Source organism: Trachemys scripta, chromosome 1 (assembly GCF_013100865.1).
Source record: "Trachemys scripta elegans isolate TJP31775 chromosome 1, CAS_Tse_1.0, whole genome shotgun sequence".
In the NCBI taxonomy this organism is placed as follows: Eukaryota; Metazoa; Chordata; order Testudines; family Emydidae; genus Trachemys; species Trachemys scripta.
This window is the reverse complement of record NC_048298.1, coordinates 96965240-96985552: the sequence shown is the minus strand read 5'-3', so window position 1 is coordinate 96985552 and position 20313 is coordinate 96965240. Positions and strand designations below refer to the sequence as shown.

General features: G+C 45.8%; 1 protein-coding gene across 2 annotated transcripts in view; it reads right to left on the bottom strand.

The window, feature by feature from the left end:
• The window catches only part of ALDH1L2 (aldehyde dehydrogenase 1 family member L2), a 64834-nt gene extending 59060 nt beyond the window's left edge, over positions 1 to 5774 (bottom strand). The window contains exon 1 of one of the 2 annotated variants that reach the window (XM_034778381.1): positions 5231 to 5774. In XM_034778381.1, coding sequence (XP_034634272.1) covers positions 5231 to 5281 — 51 coding nt within the window. In that variant the 5' untranslated portion in view covers positions 5282 to 5774. The remainder of the gene's footprint in view (positions 1 to 5230) is intronic. The other variant, XM_034778400.1, reaches the window with a different exon arrangement.
• Between the last annotated feature and the right edge of the window lie 14539 nt (positions 5775 to 20313).

Genomic DNA, 20313 nt, shown 5'->3' with positions numbered 1-20313 from the left:
AGAGGTCTTAAAAATTGGTAGGATGTTCATGAATACAGGAAATGTTCATGAATTAGGAAAATTCCTGTAGCGCTATTTTGAGCCATAATGTTCTCTTGGGTGTGTGCATGCAACTTGCAGTGAAGACAACAGGAAATGAATTTGGCCAAGAGTAAAATTTGGCCCATAGGTTGCAACAGTAAAGAAAAAGTCATCCTGTATTATAGTATCAGAAAGCACTGGTGCAGCTGCAGCAGTGCTAAGTTGCCAGTGTGATGGGAGTAGTAAAAATGCCGGAGCCTTGTCTACATTGGCGTGTATACCGTTGCTACCTCCAGTACAGTTGTACTATTGGTGCTAACAGCTATAATATGGCAACATATTTTTCTAGTGTAGACAAGACTTTCCTGTTTTAAATTACAACGTGCACATTATACCTTGAAATTTTTATATCCTGGCAATGCAACATGGCCACAGATAACTCCTGCTACCAGTGCTTCATCACCTCAGCTTCCGCTTTTCAGAAACACAGTCCCAGTTATAAAAATCTGAGATTGGGTTTTTCTAACCATTTAACTGTTTATGAACACTCCAGGCAAGTTCAAGAAGTGTTCACCTGCTGTGCTACTGAATGTATCTGGTACAGTATGAAATCCACTGATTTCTATGGAATGTTAATTGACAATGGCAGCACCATAGATGTGATGGAAAAAACATTAGAGAAAGTCCTCCTGATGCAAGTTACTTGTTCTACATTTGTTCTCTTGTTAACTGTCACTCAATAGCACCTCAAGTACACAGAAGTAGTACTTTTAGACTTGTATTTTTCTTTTTCAGTGTATTCCCCACTAAATAAGGACTACCAGCAAATGAAGTTAACAAAAAGTCCACATAGATCATTTATCATCCACAAATCATGACCAATTAAGTACCATCAGAAGAGTTAAACTCTTCCTTTCCTGAAAACAAAAAGTAAGTGTGAGAGGCATACTTGAATAGCCAAATTTCTGAAGGGACTTTAACAGAAGCTAAAACTGTGCATGTATTTTTATGTGTCTGAGTTTTTAGCTTCGCCAGCTTCTGCATTTAGGAGTCTGAAACTACAAAAACTCTGGATTCAGAGAGCAAACTGCAGCTGGGCAGGCAAGTCTGGAAGTTAGCCAATTTGCCTGTACAATTGCCATTTATGCTTGGAAATTCACATTGTTTTGCATTCTTGAAAACTAAGACAAGAAAAACTGCACCAGCAATTTTAAGTCAATAAGTATGATCAATGTCTAAGTAAATGGGGCTTGAAAAATATTTTAGAAATAGCACACTCATCTCAAAATCTTAATTCAGAAGAGCAGTTTTGTTTCCACCGGTCAAGTTTTTAATAACATATATTCCATAATCATAAACTTATATCTCTATTCACTAATAATTTATACGTACATAAATCTGATTCTTATGTTACATGGAGCTGCACACAAATTACAATTCCAGATCATGAGCTGCTGTAAATCAGTGTGTAGCTCCACTGGAGTCAATGGAGCAACATTACGTCAGTTCATGCTAGCTGAGGATCTGGCCCAAAATTGTTACTGAGAACAGATTTCTCTATGTTTAGCAGAGTTCTGAGCCAGGAAGTGGTTAGGGATAAAGAGAGGATGTAATCTTTAAAGCAGCAGAGAATAAATATGAAGTAAAATTAAGAGCACAGAATGCTCATACATGCATACTGCATGCATACACACAGACACAGTTACGTTTCTGCATTCTGTTGAACAAGAAGATTAACCTGACAACAAGCCAACTACATGATATCGCGTACGTAGTAAGTTGATCGACTGAAAATGATTTTCCCAGCATGAAGGATATATAACTTCTCTATGACCAACTATTCTTGAATAACTTCTCCCTTGAATTGACACAAACATAGTTTCCATTAACATTCAGTATGGCTAATGCAATCCTGTATTGTATGGTCACATATATTTGCAGCTAGTAGAAAGTAAGAGCCAAATCACAAGTCCTCCAGGCATAGAACTCCTATTGGGTTCAATGGAGTCCCATACAAGACGGGGATTGCAGGATCAGGCCACAAATCCCTTTCTTTACTTCTGGTTGCTTCCTTTTGTCCTATTTAAAAGTACCAATTGAGTGACATAGCTGAGGATCTTACTGCAAACCTGTGTCTTGTTCTGGAATTGGAAGATCTTCCTCTAAAACTGTTTACACAACTTGCTAGTCTTTTGAGAGTGGAAATTCCTTGCAGCAAAATGATACGGAGACATGGTAGAACTGCATAAAAGTGTAAATTCTGTAAAATTATGGGGGAATGTAGGACAGCCTGGTAGTTACTTCTTCACTGAAATGCCACCTCTGGGATGGATCACTAAAAAGATAGGTCCTATAGTCTAGTTCCTAAACAGGAGCTCACTACATGCTATCAAATCATGCAGGTGGCATATGGTGATATATTAATAAGAGCAATCCTCATATACATTGCTGATTATGGACTTGTCATTGCTTTGGACACATGTATTGGTACTATGGAGGCAATGTTGAGCTTCCCTTGTAACCACCTTGCTGACAATGAGCATACAAAGTTATCAGATGCACTGCTTCTCATGGGAAGGTTCTTGATTATTCATTATTGGTGGGGACTTCTTCTCGTCTTCTTTTTTGGAGTTATCCCAACAGGCCTGGAAAATAGTGGAGCTCAAACTGATGACAGAGAGATGGCTCAATTTTACAAGGTATAGAGCCCTTTTATTTTTATTGCAAGGGAACTTCTAGAGGAATTTTGTTAACATGGAGAATATCCCTGGTCTTACAAAGCTGTGTGAGCAGAGGATCAGGGATTTGGAAAGTGTCTGAACATTCTTATTTAATTTCCATTTGTTGAACTTGGTTTTGCTTTCTTTTTTCTTCCTTATGGTATTATTTTGCTTGTACACCTCTACCCCGATATAACGCTGTCCTTGGGAGCCAAAAAAAATTACCGCATTATAGGTGAAACAGTATTATATCGAATTTGCTTTGATCCGTAGGAGCATGCAGCCCCCCCCCTCAGTGCTGCTTTACCACATTATATCTGAATTTGTGTTATATCGGGTAGCATTATATCGGGGCAGGGGTGTATTATAACAAGGATAAAAATACTCATAGGAAGATCTCAAAATTCACTCTCATTTTACTTTGATATGATTCTCCCTAGCCAGATGCAGAGAACAAGATCGGTGTAGAGCACACAACCTGAAAACTAGTTTGTACAGGTGATGTACACAGATAGGCACCCAAATCCACACTTGGGCATCTAAATAAAAATGGCCTCCTTTTAAGAGATGTTGAGCATCCACAGATTCCATTGGCTTCAGAGGAAGTTGTGGATGTTTAACATTTCTGAAAATCAGTCCTCTTTTATGTAGATATAAATAGAGATATAGCTGCCTAATTTTTTAGGCACATACTTTGAAAATATTGGCTACAATATCCATTGATTTTATGGTATTGATTTACCTTACATAAAATAAAATTACTAGAGTTTATTTTAATGGCTGTTTATATGACACACAGCATTTCAACATTTAGTCCATTCTGATTCTTATTCTTCTCCCATGCACCTCCTGCAACACAAAATAAGAATACACAAGCACTGCATATATTAATAGTCTTACAAGTCTCATATCAAAAGCAAATCACTAAAAAGTGAAAATGTGTTCATGCTACAGTTTCTCCTTGTGAAGAGAAAAGTTAACGTTGCAAAGGGTATTCATTTCATTGTTATAAATAACAAATATTTCTGGAATTGCCTGTGGTGTGTGCACCTCTAACATGTTTCACTGGTAGTGCTTTCAGTTCAATTTCTCTGCAGATTAATTTTCAATAGCTCCCATTCTGGTTACAATATTATATTTATTCTCTTCAAGAATTTAGACACTGTTACTGATGACAAGGGAAATATTTTTTATGCTACATCTCTTTAAAAACGATGAAAAAGGCTTCTCAAAGGATACATTAACATGGTAACTTTAATTCTACCTAGTGTCAGGATTCGTGCACTAAAGCCTTGCTCCTCTGAATGAAAACCAATAGCACTGCCTCTCCCCATCCATATCTCTGTATGCAGCGTGTCAGTCATCATTCACATTGCTGATGCAATTCCAAAGAGCTTGGCTAAAGTCTCTTACTGTAAAAACCCTTCAAAGCAGATTCCCCAGCAGGCAAACAGCCGTCCTCACCCTGGGTCATGCTGTCAAATATGAAACACAGAGCGGGCTTCGGGGGGAGAAAACCCCCCCCCCCCAACTGCATTCAGCCGCATCCATGAATCTTAACCAGAGTGCCCAAAGCATCTCGTCTACTTTACATCAAATTTTAAGGGACACATTTAACCGGCCATAAAGAACAGCGTGGATCGTTATCACAGTCTCCCAGCAGAGCTATGCAGTTTAATCCAACACCAGACAGACAAATGTCCGCCGCGCCTTGCATTAATTCTCTACAGGCAGAGTGTAAGAACTGATGTTCACAAACTGACACGCCTCCAAGGCCAGCATTTGGAGCAGAAGCTGAAGGTTTACTTCTTAATAAGGAATAGCCATGCCTGTTCCCAGTTTGACTACAGTAGTGGGAACAAGCCTGGCTATTTCCTTTTGAGAAGTAGATCTTTAGCCGTCTTTCGCAGCAATTACAGCCTCGGAGCACCGCTGACCTCCCCTGCCCAGACTCCCGTGAGAACATGATTGCCAGTTCATATTCTTGAAAAGCAAAGATGTTACAAAAGCATCATCGATTTTCTTCGTCGCAGCTCCCAGACGTCTGCGATACACAGCATGGTGTCAGAGAATATTCCGAGATCCGCGCCATAATACCGAGATCCACCAGAGTCTGGCAAAGCAAGATGTTCCTATTCTGGTAAACAAGTCAAATACCCCCTGAAGGGACCTCTGACCGTCCAGTGCCAAAATTCATGGGATAACATCTCGGCCTATTTTTATCCTTTCCTGGAAGAGGTATTGCCCAAGCACAGCTGACTTGTCCTCCCCTCCCGCCCCCCATTTCTGGGCTATTGAGGCTTCTCATCCAAATACGGAAAACAAATATATGCTCACAGTCTTGCAAGCAAAAGCAATATATTTGCCAAGTCCCACTGAGTCTGTCCTGACCCTGCACCCTCCGCCCCCCCATAACCCTATTGCTCATTCCTGAGCTACGGCCTCCTGCAAAGCTCTTTCTTTGGGGGAACCCATCCTCACACACTCACTGTGGCCGTGGTGGAGAATTTCCTCAACAGCTGATGAGCTTTCCACAGCATTTTTGCAGGATCTTTGGTGCCAGCGGCTCGCAGGTCCGAAGCTTTGCCGGGAGCAGCTGCAGCAGCGCGGGGGCGAAGTGAACACCTGTGCCCCGCTCCCGGGGACAAGCAGGGGCAGAGGGGGAGGCGGCCCAAGCTGGGAGATTTGTCTGATGCAACCCGAGCTGGGTGCCGGTGGCCGCGAGCCAGGCAGGCGCGCACACAGGCCAGCAGCAGCTTCCCCCGCGCCCGCCTGCGCGCGCGCGCTCCTCCGCTCTGCCCGCCCGGGCTCTAAGGGGGATGCGGCGCAGGCTCTCGCCTGGTTCGCTGCCAGCTGCCTGAGAGCGAGACCTCTCCTCTGCTGCTGCACCTGCCCCTCCGTGCGCGGGAGAGCGGGTTGTTTCCTCCTTTGTACGGGGAATACAAAGCCGCCCCGGGTGGTGGCAAGGACCGAACTGAGCGGGGAGTTCAAGCAAGAGCAAAGTCCCAAGTTGTCCCCTGGGGAGATCAGGCCAGGAGGCGGGAGCTATTTCCCTGGTCCGAGAGGAGGGGTTTACTGCTCTCTAGCTGGTGCCAGTGCACAGGCAGAAGACAGGAGCGGCTCAGGCATTGCAGAGTAGGGTGACCAGACAGAAAGTGTGAAAAAATCGGGACAGGAGGTGGGGGGTAATAGGAGCCTATATAAGAAAAAGACCCAAAATCGGGACTGTCCCTATAAAATCAGGACATCTGGTCATCCTATTGCAGAGCTTGCAGGGGATGGGGAGTGGGGGGAACAGGCGTTCGGTTGCTTTGCTTGCACAAAAGGAGGATAGCCCCGTGGGAAACTGCTTCTTCTCCTCAGAACAGGTACTGCAGGTCTGCTCCAGCAGCGCGCCTGCTCCCTGCCCTGCAGGTGCGTTTGATAGGTGAGAGGGTAGTGCTGGTCCAGCTCTCGTCAAGCCCACGCCGTGCCCAGCACTGGGGTAGACCGATCCTGGAGCATGAAATGAGCTTTTAAGTTTCCCTGGTTCGGCTCACTAAGACTCCTGAAGATGAGGGCCCAGAGGAGTGAATTTGATGGAATGTTGTTTGCGGAGCCAATGGCCTGAGTGAAGGACACAGGTTTTAGGCACTCAGGGGTAACCCATGTTGCTGAGGCCACACGCTGCTGCATTGGATACCAGCTGTAGTTCCCATACTTCAATCCCCAGCCTTGAGGGTCCACACCCAATCCTTCTCCTTTCTACAGAGCCAGTAAGGTTACCCATGGCATTTATTTGTTTTAAATCTTGTCAGAAGGATGGATGCTGGTGTCAGTGGTGCAGCTAGCAGTATCTTCCTGAAAATCCACCTTGCCCACTGCCTGTGATTTTACTGGGAGTCTGGTAATATGTGGTGTTCTTTGTTTTGTTGGGGCAGGTTTTTCTTTTCTTTTAAAGCCCCACCAGTCTTCTGATTACATGAACATTTCAGCTTTAATTTTAAAAGGTAAGTTTATAGTCCTCAGGGCTGTGGAGAAGAGCTTGAAAATATGAATCTTCCAGGGTCAAAAAAACAGCAAACAAAAATACTCCCAGATTAGTTATTTTTAAAACACCAGTCTCATGATTTCCGGGCCTGACCCATGATTTCTGAATGCTTGGGGTTGGTAGTACTGTTAGCAGGAGTTTTATTCCTGACCACAGTGCAAAGCAAGAATGGAAAATAGTTAAATAACCAGCTGTAGTTGGAAACTTTTGTCAAAAATGACAATTTGATAAAAACCAGAAACAAAATTTCACAATTTTTTGGCAAACTTTATCTAACCACCTCTGTCATGACTCTTTCTTATTCCAAATCTCTCTTGTTTTTATTTGAGGGGTTGGGTGTAGTACGTTGCAATGCCGATAGAAACCTAGATAGAAATCTAGAGGGGAGGGGTTTTATACACCCTTTTATTTAATTACACAGGTAAAAGACAGGCCCCCTTATTGAAACCTACCTGAAATAAAACTCTACCCCATCACAAGCAGTCTATGTGTTATATCTCCTCTTTCATCTTCATGCCCTAATAACAAAAGCATGTTTTTTGGAGAAAAATGTAGCGAGGCAAAGAGAAACAGGGCTCCCCACCAGCAGTGATGCTGTGCTGAAACCTCTCCCCTTGCTCCCCCTCTGAAACATCTAATTCATTTGAGCCCTCTTCCATCCTGAGTCCCCTCAGTTTTCTCTACCCACTGGAATTCCTTCTTGAAGGAGGAGGCTGTTTTAGTGTTCCATGGGGACAGGGTGTGAGGGGGGACCTCCTCAGGGGGTAGGCAGGACATTGGTAATCTGAACACTGTTTGAAAATTGTACCAGGATTAGGCTATCTTGCAGAGTCCTAGAGCCCAGGCTGTAGTCTGAGCCCAAACATCTGCCCCATAATTAAATAGCCCCTTCACCAGAGTCCCAGACAGCTGGCAGTAGCTAGCCCTGGGTTTTTAATTGCACTGTAGACATAAGAGGCCCATCCCTAGAAGGAGATGGGGAAGAGGGTACATCCTGTTCCAGTCTCTAATACTGTCCCGAGAAAATCAAACACATAGGAGACGAGATAGGGAAGAAAATGGAGAAGACATCAAGACAAGCTTCCTCAATGAGCTTGTAACCGGAACAGAGCTCATTGGAATGCAACGGATGGTAGGCAAGGCACCGGTAAAGAATATGCACCTGCCCACTCCTTACCAGATAGGAAAAAAATATTGGCTCCCTTTTTAGTGTCCAGGGCAAAAATCCTAAGGCTTAATTGTAAGCCCCCTTTCTCCCCTAGTTACCCTTATTGCCCACCTGCGTGCAAAGGAGAGAGCTATCACTGCAGGGCTGCAACTCCCCCTCCAACGCCGGGGGCCAGAGAGTGGATTTGCAGGGATGAGGAGTACAACAGAGCTAGCACAGAGTGGGAAATAAGTCATGCCAGCCCTTTATCTGGTCCACCTTATTTCCCCCTGGGGTAAAGGAATGACGAGGACTGAATTGTGACTATCTCCTAATTCGCTCTGTGGTTTGTTCTGGGTAGCACAGCCATGCACTCCTCCTTATTCAGACCTCACTGTAATTCCACTACAATCTAGATTGTGAATGAGTCTACAGAAATTATAACATTTTTAATAAAACATTTCGAATTAAAAGGATCCTCTGGATTTTTTTTGGTAGTAAATTGAAAAATCCAGAAAAGGGTGCCCTTGGCCAATTCTTAGTTGATGTTTTCCTCTCTGGACAGTTCAAATACGGGGCATGCATTTCCCCCCACACTCTTAGAATTTGTTTAAATGGTTTTGGGTGGGTGGATTGAGTGAATACAATTGAAAGGAAGGAGGATTAAGAGAAAATGCAGAGAGACAAAGAGAACATGGGGAAAGTGATGGAGGGGAAGATTGAGAGAAACTGGGAAGATTTAATGACAACATGGGAAAAGAATTTACTGAAAGAAGAAGAATTGAGAAAGTGATGAAAGCACATAGAAACTTTACATTCAGACCCCCAATACTATCAGACAGGCCCTGGCAATAGACACTTTGAAGAGGATCCAGATTCTGTGAAAAATAGCCGATCAGCAATTGTATACATTTCTAATGTTTCTGGGAAAATCCCTTTGCTCTTTCCATATGCTTGCGTGAGCTAAAATTCTGCATTCCCAAAGTACTGTAGGCAGGAAAAGACAGGAAAGTGTATTTGCCTGTAATTGCAGATTGTGAAGCTGACTTTCAGAAGGTGCATGTTATTTAGTTACAGTTTTTGCATGTTTGTTCACTTGAACCCTGATTAAAATAACAGGACAAAGTGGAGGGAATGAAAGGGAAAACCTCAAGAGTGACTAGGTGGCTGGAGGGATTGATTTATAAGGAAAGCTAAGAAACAAAACCAAAAAACTAGATGTCTAGCTTCACAGAGTTAGCACACTAAGAATAGAAATTCAAGGACCTAGCTACTGTAGTACATGCTTGGGGGCTCAGATGGGATTGTGGCCAGAGCTGCTAGCCCCTCCTACTTCTTGTGCTGCAGTGACACCACTTCTATTTTGAATGCACTAGTGCAGTCAGAGCTAGCATGTGCATGTCTCCTCAAGCTGGGAATCTCCTAGCTCTACTGCAGACGTACCCTAGAGACACCGAAGCAGGGTACATAGCTGTCTGCAGATATTTGAAGGGAGTGACAATGAGGATCAGATTGTGCCTGCCCCCCGTGGGTATGTGAAAGGGAAAAGGCATAAGGAGCACTCTTCTCCCTGCAGTCTCTTGTGCCACTGCTGGGCAAGGTTCTAACACAGTCCCCGTTCTGCTCAGGTAGCACAAAGAATGCTCCAGGCTAATGCCTACAGTGGTGCTAGCCTCTACAAAGAGGTGTGGAGAGGCAAGGGTGGGGCTGTGGTCCTTCCTTCTCTGCACCAGTCAGTAGATCCATCTCCATGGAGAAGGGAGCACATGTTGTACCTTATCAAATGGCACACTTCCCCTGTTTTCCAGTGCTTGCAGCGCACTCTGCTTCTTGGGAACTTCTAGTAAGACATGGTCTACACTATGGCATTAGATCGACATATGCCGCGTTAGGTTGAATGTATAATGTGCGTGTCTACACTACCGAGCCCTTTCTGCTGACCTAAAGATGTAAAATTGATGCCTGTACTCCACTTCAGCGAGGGGAGAAGTGCTAGAGTCAACCTTCCTGGGTCGAATTAGGGGTACTGTAGACACAACGCTGTGTAATTGGATGGGTTTGGCCTCCGGGAGGTGTCCCAGCCCTGTTCTACACAATGAGTTTAGGTCAAATTTAGCAGCATTAGATCAAGTTAACCTTGCACCCGTCCACACAACGAAGCCATTTTTGTCGACTTAAAGGGCTCTTAAAATCAATTTCTGTACTCCTCCCTGACAAGGGGATTAGCGCTGAAATCGACCCTGCTGGGTCGAATTTGGGGTAGTGTGGATGCAATTCTACGTTATTGGCCTCCGGGAGCTATCCCAGAGTGCTCCATTGTGACCGCTCTGGACAGCACTCTCAACTCAGATGCACTGGCCAGGTAGACAGGAAAAGCCCCCGAACTTTTGAATTTCATTTCCTGTTTGGCCAGCGTGGCGAGCTGATCAGTACAGATGACCATGCAGAGCTCATCAGCACAGGTGACCATGGAGTCCCAGAATCGCAAAAGAGCCCCAGCATGGACCAAACGGGAGGTACTGGATCTGACTGCTGTATGGGGAGACGAATCTGTGTTATCAGAACTCCTTTCCAAAATACGAAATGCCAGAATATTTGAAAAAATCTCCAAGGGCATGAAGGACAGTGGCTATAACAGGGACCCGCAGCAGTGCCATGTGAAACTTAAGGAGCTCAGGCAAGCCTATCAAAGAACCAGAGAGGCAAACGGCTGCTCCAGGTCGGAGCCCCAGACATGCCGCTTTTATGATGAGCTGCATGCCATTCTAGGGGGTGCCCCTACAACTACCCCACCCCGGTGTGTGGACTCCGTCAATGGATTCTCACGCAACAGGGATGCGGATTTTGGGGACAAGGAAGATGAGGAGGAGATTGAAGATAGCGCACAGCAAGCAAGCGGAGAAACCCTTTTCCCCAACAGCCAGGAACCTTTTTTCACCCTGGATCTAGTACCCTCCCAACCCACCTAAGGTGGGCTCTAGGACCTGGAAGGCGGAGAAGGGACCTCTGGTGAGTGTACCTTTGTAAATATAATACATGGTTTAAAAGCAAGCGTGTTTAATGATTAATTTGCCCTGAAGACTTGGGATGCATTGGCGGCCAGTACAGCTACTGGAAAAGTCTGTTAACGTGTCTGCACGTTAACCTGAAAACCGCAGCCCCTCCTTTTAAATGGCCAACCCATTTTAAATGGCCAACTCAACGGGTGCTTGGTATGGGAAATGAGGGCGCTGCTGTTTGAAACCATCCCCACATGTTATGAAGGTTAAAGAAGCCAAAAGACTGTGGCTTACCATGTCTGCCTGCATGCTGAATTCTGTTGCCTGCCGGCCCTGCGTGTATGATCTCTCACACCAAACCAGTAGGCCCTCAATATAAGAGGCAAAATGTGACCTTGTAAAGAAAGCACACATGCTATGTAATGTTAACAGCTTGGTTCACCGTGAAAGAGTCTACCCATTGTACTCTAAAACATGTCTCTTTAAATACTACTCTCCCTTTTTTTCCTCCCGCAGCTGCAAATGTTTCAACACTCCCCGTATCATCTCCGTCCCAGAGGCTAGCGAAGATTAGAAGGTGAAAAAAATGCACTCGCAACAAAATGTTCTCTGAGCTCATGCAGTCCTCCCACACTGAAAGAGCCCAGCAGAATGCATGGAGGCAGACACTGTCAGAGTGCAGGAAAGCACAAAATGAACATGAGGACAGGTGGCGGGAACAAGAGGAGAGATGGCAGGATCAAGCTGATTGGTGGCATCAGCATGATAAGAGGAGGCAGGAAGCAATGCTTAGGCTACTGCAGGATCAAACTGATATTCTCCGGCGTATTTGTTGAGGTGCAGGAAAGGCAGCAGAAGCACAGACCACCGCTGCAGCCCCTGTGTAAACAACCGCCCTCCTCCCCAAGTTCCATAACCTCCTCACCCAGACGCCCAAGAACACGGTGGCGGGGGGGAGGGGCCTCTGGCCACCCAACCACTCCACCCCAGAGGACTGCCCAAGCAACAGAAAGCTGGCATTCAATAAGTTTTGAAGTGCAGTGTGGCCTTGTCCTTCCCTCCTCCCCTCCTCTGCCACCCCACCCAGTGGTTCCCTCCTCCCTCACCCCTCCCGGGCTACCTTGGCAGTTATCCCCCCATTTGTGTGACGAATTAATAAAGAATCCATGAATTTGAAACAAAAATGACTTTATTGCCTCTGCAAGCAGAGATCAAGGGTGGGGGAGAGGGAAGGGCAGTTGGCTTACAGGGATGTAGAGTGAACCAAAGGGGTGGGTTTTCATCAAGGAGAAACAAACAGAACTTTCACACCGTAGCCTGGCCAATCATGAAACTGGTTTTCAAAGCTTCTCTGATGTGCAGCGCGCCCTGCTGTGCTCTTCTAACCACGCTGGTGTCTGGCTGCACATAATCAGCAGTCAGGCGATTTGCCTCAACTTCCCACCCTGCCATAAATGTCTCTCCCTTACTCTCACAGATATTGTGGAGTACAGAGCAAGCAGTAATAACGATGGGAATATTGGTTTCACTGTGGTCTAACCAAGTCAGTAAACTGCGCCAGCGCACTTTTAAATGTCCAAATACACATTCTACCACCATTCTGCACTTGCTCAGCCTATAGTTGAACAGCTTCTGACTACTGTCCAGGGTGCCTGTGTATGGCTTCATGAGCCATGGCATTAAGGGGTAGGCTGGGTCCCCAAGGATAACTATAGGCATTTCAACATCCCCAACTGTTATTTTCTGGTCTGGAAAGTAAGTCCCTTGCTGCAGCTGTTCATACAGACCAGAGTTCCTAAAGATGCGAGCGTCATGTACCTTTCCTGGCCATCCCATGTTGATGTTGGTGAAATGTCCCTTGTGATCCACCAGTGCTTGCAGCAGCATTAAAAAGTACCCCTTTCGGTTTATGTATTGGCTACCTTGATGGTCCGGTCCCAAGATAGGGATATGCATTCCGTCTATCGCCCCACCACAGTTAGGAAATCCCATTGCAACAAAGCCATCCACTATGACCTACACATTTCCCAAAGTCACTACCCTTGATAGCAGCAGCTCAGTGATCACATTAGCTACTTGGATCACAGCAGCCCCCACAGTAGATTTTTTTTTTAATTAATTGAGATATCCCATCTCCTAGAACTGGAAAGGACCTTGAAAGGTCATCGAGTCCAGCCCCCTGTCTTCACTAGCAGGACCAAGTACTGATTTTGCCCCAGATCCCCAAGTGGCCCCCTCAAGGATTGAACTCACAACCCTGGGTTTAGCAGGCCAATGCTCAAACCACTGAGCTATCCCTCCCCCCCCAATTTGCCCACTCCAAATTGATTCCCGACTGACCGGTAGCTGTCTGGCATTGCAAGCTTCCAGAGGGCTATCGCCACTCGCTTGTGAATTGTGAGGGCTGCTCTCATCTTGGTATTCTTGCGCTTCAGGGCGGGGGAAAGCAAGTCACAAAGTTCCATGAAAGTGCCCTTACGCATGTGAAAGTTTCACAGCCACTGGGAATCATCCCAGACCTGCAACACTATACGGTCCCACCAGTCTGTGCTTGTTTCCCAGGCCCAGAATCAGCATTCCATGGCATGAACCTGCCCCATTAGCACCATGATGTTCAAATTGCCAGGGCCCATGCTTTGAGAGAACTCTGTGTCCATGTCCTCATCACTCTCGTCACCGCACTGCTGTCGCCTCCTTGCCTGCTTTTGAAGTTTCTGGTGCTGCATATACTGCAGGATAACGCACGTGGTGTTTACAGTGCTCATAACTGCCACGGTGATCTGAGCGGGCTCCATGCTTGCCGTGGTGTGTCGTCTGCAGAAAAAAGGCGCAAAACGATTGTCTGCCATTGCTCTCACAGAGGGAGGGGCGACTCACGACATGGCTTACAGGGTTGGCTTACAGGGAATTAAAATCAATAAAGGGGGCAGGTTGCATCAAGGAGAAACACACACAACTGTCACACCAAAGCCTGGCCAGTCATGAAACTGGTTTTCAAAGCCTCTGTGATGCGCAGCACGCCTTGCTGTGCTCTTCTAATCTAATCGCAAACAGCCTAGTCAGCAAACAGCGCCAGTGAGCTTTTAAACGTCCAAAGGCATATTCTACCACCATTCTGCACTTGTTCAGCCTATAGTTGAACTGCTCCTTACTATTGTCCAGGCTTCATGAGCCATGGGAGCAAGGGGTAGGCTGGGGTAGGTGGGGCTGGCTGGGAGAGCAGCCTGAGGCAGAAGCCTCCAGTTGGCATGATATTCCAGGAAGGACTGAATCTTTGGAGTCATTCCCATTTTTGTCTAGGAGCTCCTCACCGAGGTCGGCCAGGAGCACCCATGTCTGCCCAGGCGCCCCCGACCAACCTCACCGAGGTCAGCCAGGAGCACCCATGTCTGCCTAGGCGCCCCCGACTGACATCACCGAGGTCGGCCAGGAGCAACCAGGAGATAGCGGCAAATGGTGCAGTACAACTGCTAACCATCTTTGCTAACTTGCAAAGGCAAGAAGTTGCTGCTGCTGCTGCTGCTGTGTAGCAATGCAGTACCGCATCTGTCAGCAGCACCCAGGAGACGTATGGTGACGGTGAGCTGAGCGGGCTCCATGCTTGCCGTGGTATGTCGTCTGCACGGGTAACCCAGGAAAAAAGGCGAGAAACGATTTTTTGCCGTTGCTTTCACAGAGGGAGGGGGGCCTGATGACATGTACCCAGAACCACCTGCGACAATGTTTTTGACCCATCAGGCATTGGGATCTCAACCCAAAATTCCAATGGGCAGTGGAGACTGCGGGAACTGTGGGATAGCTACCACAGTGCAACGCTCCAAAAGTCAACGCTAGCCTCGGTACTGTGGATGCACTCCACCGACTTAATGCGCTTAGTGGGGACACACACAATCAACTATAAAATTGATTTCTAAAAAATCGACTTCTATAAAATCGACCTAATTTCGTAGTGTAGACATACCCCCAGAGTGCTCCAATATGACCGCTCTGGACAGCACTTTGAACTCCACTGCACTTCAGCTAGGTACACAGGAAAAGCCCCGGGAACTTTAGAATTTCATTTCCTGTTTGATCAGCATGGAGATCTCACCACCAGAGCTGACCATGCCTGCCCAGGGCTGCAAATGCACTCCAGCATGGAGCATACATGAGACACTGGATTTGATTGCTGTGTGGGGAGAAGAGTCTGTGCAGGCAGAGCTCTGAACCACCAGAAGAAATGCTGACATCTATGCCAAAAATCACACAGAGAATGGTGGAAAAAGACTACATCATGGGGATACAGCAGTGCTGTGTGAAAATAAAGGAGCTCAGGGAAGCGTACCAGAAGACAAGGGAGGCAAATAGTTGCTCTGGTTTTGAGCCACAGACATGCCACTTCTATGAGGGGCTGCTTGTGATTCTAGGTGGGGACCCCACCAGTACCCCAACACTCTCCATGGATACCTCCCAGGGGACCCAGGCAGCCACGGGCAACAACGAGGAGGACATTGTTGATGATGATGAGGAGGAGGAGGATGCGCAGCAGGCAAGTGGAGGATCCATTCCCCCCCGACAGCCAGGACCTTTTCCTAACTCTGGGGCCAATCCCCTCCCGGGACCGACTGTTGCTGGACTGTGATGGCAGGGAAGGCACCTCTGGTGAGTGCACACTTGCATTTAACCCTTGTAGTGTGATTACAATTGTGGTTAATGTTTAATTTGAGGTAAACAATTGGGATACAGTGGCGCCCAGTCCAGCCACACAAAGGGTGCTCCCTGGAAAATCCTGTTTATGTGCCAAGTGTTTCCCCACCAAAACATGTCCCCAGGTGTGCCCTGACACCACCTGCCCTTTCTTGTGTGCTTACCATGCCTGCCTGAAAACCGAAATCTGCTGCCCAGCACTGTGCCATGTGTTGTACCTTACTGATAGGCACTTCTTTTAGAAGACAAAATGTGGCCATGTACCTCAGGGAATGTATTTACTGCTGTGAAGTGTTTCATTCATTACAAGAGTTAACCTGTTTTCAACAATGTATGTTTTTCCTTGCAGCTGCAACACTGTCTGTGGGTGCTTCCTCCACACCAGCACAATGGATGTCCCAGATTAGAAGGTGAAAAAAGCAGACAAGGGAAGACATGTTCTGTAATTTGATGCGCTCCTCCAAGACTGACAGGGCTCAGCTGAATGCATGGAGGCTTACACTGTCGGAGAGCATGCGCACCGACCAATTGTGCAGGAAACATGCAGGGATCAAGAGCGTGACACGCAAGAGGAGATGTTGCGGCTTACGGGGGAACAAACAGACATGTTGAGGCATCTGGTTGAGGTGCAGGAAAGGCAGCTAGACCTTAGAGTCCTGCTGCACCCAGTGATGAACCAGCTGCACTCTCACCAAGTTCCATATCCTCCTCTCCCAGACGTCCTAGAATCCAGGGGTGGGGGGGGGGAGACAGAACTATTCCATCAGTGTTGGATCGTTCATGAAACTGGTTTTCAAAGCCTCTCGGAGGCGCAGTGTGCCTCAATGTGCTCTTCTTATTGCCCTGGTGTCTGGCTGTTCAAAATGGGCTGCCAGGCCACCTGTCTCAACCCCCCACCCCGCCAGAAACTTTTCCCCTTTACTTTCGCAGATATTATGGAGCACACAGCAAGCAGCAACAACAACAATGGGAATAGTGCTTTTGCTGAGGTCTAACCTAGTGAATAAACTGTGCCAGCAGCCCTTTAAACGTCCAAAGGCACATTCTACCACCAGTCTGCACTTGCTCAGCCTATGGTTGAACTGCATCTTACTGCTGTCCAGGCTGCCTGTGGATGGCTTCATGAGCCACAGGAGCAAGGGGTAGGCTGGGTCTCCAAGGATAACTATTGGCATTTCAACATCCCCAACGGTAATTTTCTGGTCTGGGAAGAAAGTTCCTTCTTGCTGTTTTCTGAAAAGACTGGAGTTCCTAAAGATGTACCTTTCCCGACCATCCCATGTTGATGTCGGTGAAACAGCCCTTGTGATCCACTAGCGCTTGCAACACCATTAAGAAGTACCCCTTGAGGTTTATGTACTCTTTGGCAAGGTGGTCTGGTGCCAAGATAGGGATGTGTGTTCTATCACCCCATCCCCAGCTAGGGAACCCCATCGCGGCTAAGCCATCCACTCTGTCCTGCACGTTTTCCAGAGTCACTACCCTTCTTAGCAGAAGTGATTTGATTGCCCTGGCTACTTGGATCACAACAGCCCCCACGGTAGATTTACCCACTCCAAACTGATTCCTGACTGACCGGTAGCAGTCAGGTGTTTCAAGCTTCCACGGGGCTATCGCCACTTGCTTCTCAACTGTCATAGCAGGTCTCATTTTGGTGTTTCTGTGCTTCAGGGCTGGGGAAAGCAACTCACAAAGTTCCATGAAAGTGGCCTTACGCATTCAAAGGTTATGCAGCCATTGCTCCTCATCCCATACCTGCATAACTATGCGGTCTCACTAGTCTGTGCTTGTTTCCCAGGACCAGAAGCGGTGTTCCACTGTGTCAACAAGCCCAGCATGTGCTAATTACTCCATTCCATGGCTTCCAGCACGGCTATTTGCATGGCATCACATTCTTCCGTGCGGCGACTCCTGGCTAGGCTCTGCAAATATCGCAGGACAATGTGCGAGGTGTTTGCGATGCTCACAACAACAGTGTATAGATGAGCAGGGTCCATGCTTGCCGTGCTATGGTGTCTGCACGAGTAACCCAGGCTTAGGCGCAAAAATGGCGAAGGGAGGGAGGAGGCAAGTGCATCATGGGAGGCTGATGATATGTACCCAAAACAACTCGTGAAAATGTTTTTGTCCCATCAGGCACTGAAAGCCTAACCCAGAATTCCAATCAGCAGCAGGAATTGTGGGATAGCTGCTCACAGTGCATCGCTCCATGAGTCGATGCTAGCCATGGTAGTGAGGATGCACTCCGCCGACAGAGTGTGCATAATGGGGACATGCAGCATCGACTTTGTAAAATCGGAGGCTAAATGTCGACTTAAATAAATTCGACCTAATTTCGTAGTGTAGACATGCCCTAAGATGGGGGTACTTCCATTGCACTCCACCAAGGGCTGTGGCTTAAGGTCCCAAGGAAGGGGAGGAATTATTTAGGATATAATTTAGGCATAAAAACTTATAGACCAGGATGGTACAAGGGGAAATAACTAGGAATAATGTAATGAAATTAAGAAAGGGAAAATAAAGGATTAATGTAAAGGAGCAAAAAAAATTTTATGATGAGGGGTAAAATGTTCAGAAGTGCTTAAGGAGCCTAAGACCCATTTCAAAAGTGATTTAGGCACTTAGAGCCCAAATCTCATTGAAAGTCAATGGACTTAGGCCCTTAAATCACTCAGGTGCTTTTGAAAATTTTAGCCAAGATCTATTGGATTATGGAAGTCTTTCCAAAGAATTAGTTGGACTCCCATTATTTGGGACATTAAAAAAAAAAACCAACCTAGATTGGACAAAGTACCAGACTATATCCTATAGGAAGAAAACTTATACCTGCAGGTAGATGGATAGAATGTTTTAATAATAGCATAGAAACTAGAGAAGGAAAAAAATATGAATTTATAAAGAATAGCTATGGAGTAATCACAGTTTTTCTTTTTAAACGTTAAGCACAAAAAGCAAAAATCTCTTAATTTCCAAATATGTTATGCTATCGCTGCTGGTATTTTTATGCAGACACACTAAAATGTCTCCTAATTATATGGTGAAAATTCTTAAATTGTACAACAAAGACCTTGAAAACTCAATATTGTTGCACTAAAATGTATCTTATGACAGCTGTCGTTTATTCTGAAATGTTTGTCAATTTTTTATATTCTATACACTCTACATTTTTTTAAAGATAACTTAAGTTTTACAATTTGGCAGATCCTATTGTAACCATCTGGGGTCATATACACACAGAATTGTAATTTCAGGACCCAGCCAAAAGCATTGAGGTAGCAAAAAGAATAAGACCTTCAACTTAAAAAAAAAAAAAGTAATCTTTTTCATGAGCTAAACAAACTATTTCACTAACTCAGCCAGCAATAGGAATTAGTCCATGTGTTTGTCTTACTGATCTATATAGATAGAACTCTCACATATTCCATCCACAGAATGGACACTACCTCCACAGAGGTTGGTACTAGAAATAGATCTAAGCCACAAAGTTTAGATCTAGATTCAAACTTCTCCTATGTTTAAGAATCTTTAGATACAGGCTTGTGTGTCAAACTGTCAATAATGTGATGTAGCAGCTAAAGATCAATCTAAGAACTGACATTTCAGCTTCATGCAGCATATCTGGACTTCACAGGTTAGCAACTGGTAATGATCTATGGTGGTATTCTGCACACACCTAAAGCATGGCATTAATAAAATGCACATGTGAAAAACTGGGATTTTAATTACTTAATTTACCTTGGGCTCCAAAACACCTCTGCAAAGGAACATCTCCACTTACTTCACAGCCTTTTGAAAAGTAATGCATCAAAGGGGAAAAGAGACCACAGAAACCAGTGTCCCTCTTCAGCAAGGAGAAGGAATACATCATGCATTAAAGAACACAGAGGGAGCAGGTCTATTGATTTTACTTTAGTTTCCATAGTGATGAAGAGCCACAAAGAACTAGGATGCACATGTTGAGAAGTATGTTAAATCACATGTATGGATGACAGCATTCCTACGACTTCTTCCAAGATGATGGAAATCATACAGATGTCCATTTAGTAATCACCAAACCAGTTGTCTCGAATTTCAAGAACCATTACAGCAATTTAGGCCAGTTCCAATGATGTTTCTGCCATAGAGGTAGAACCAGCTCCACAAAGGGATTTAAATGCCCAAGTCCCTGCTCAGCTGTCACTTAACCCTGTAGGTGCCTAAACTCACTTGGTGCCTTCATTTTTGCTGTAAAAGTCTCCATGGTGCCTAAATTTCTGCCTCTGGGCACATGCGCTGCTGCCTCAGGCAAACGTTCAGGTGCTTATCTCATGCCTAAACCCCAGCATGATCCTCAACCAGATGGAGGTAAGTGTTTCCCCACCTATCTTTCTTGTGGAGCCTAATCCTGTAGGTGTGCTCTGAACATACCTAACTCCGTACAGAATGGTCATGGGTGTGGCGACGACAGAGGAAAGGAAACAGAACGCCAGGTCTGTGGTAGCCAGAAAGCCTTAAAAGCCTCAAGCCGAAAAAACCTCCCAGGAAAACTTTCCTGGGGTTTTTATTCTTTCTACCTCTCTGCTTACAACACTTCTAACTGGTTACATTCTTGTGCATAGGGAAAGCATACAGTGTACAACAAAATGAGATAGCAAACCCATATCTTGTGCACGTGAAAGCCAGCTGCGAGGGAGACAAACAGGCCAGCCAAGAAGTTTCCCAAAACACAGA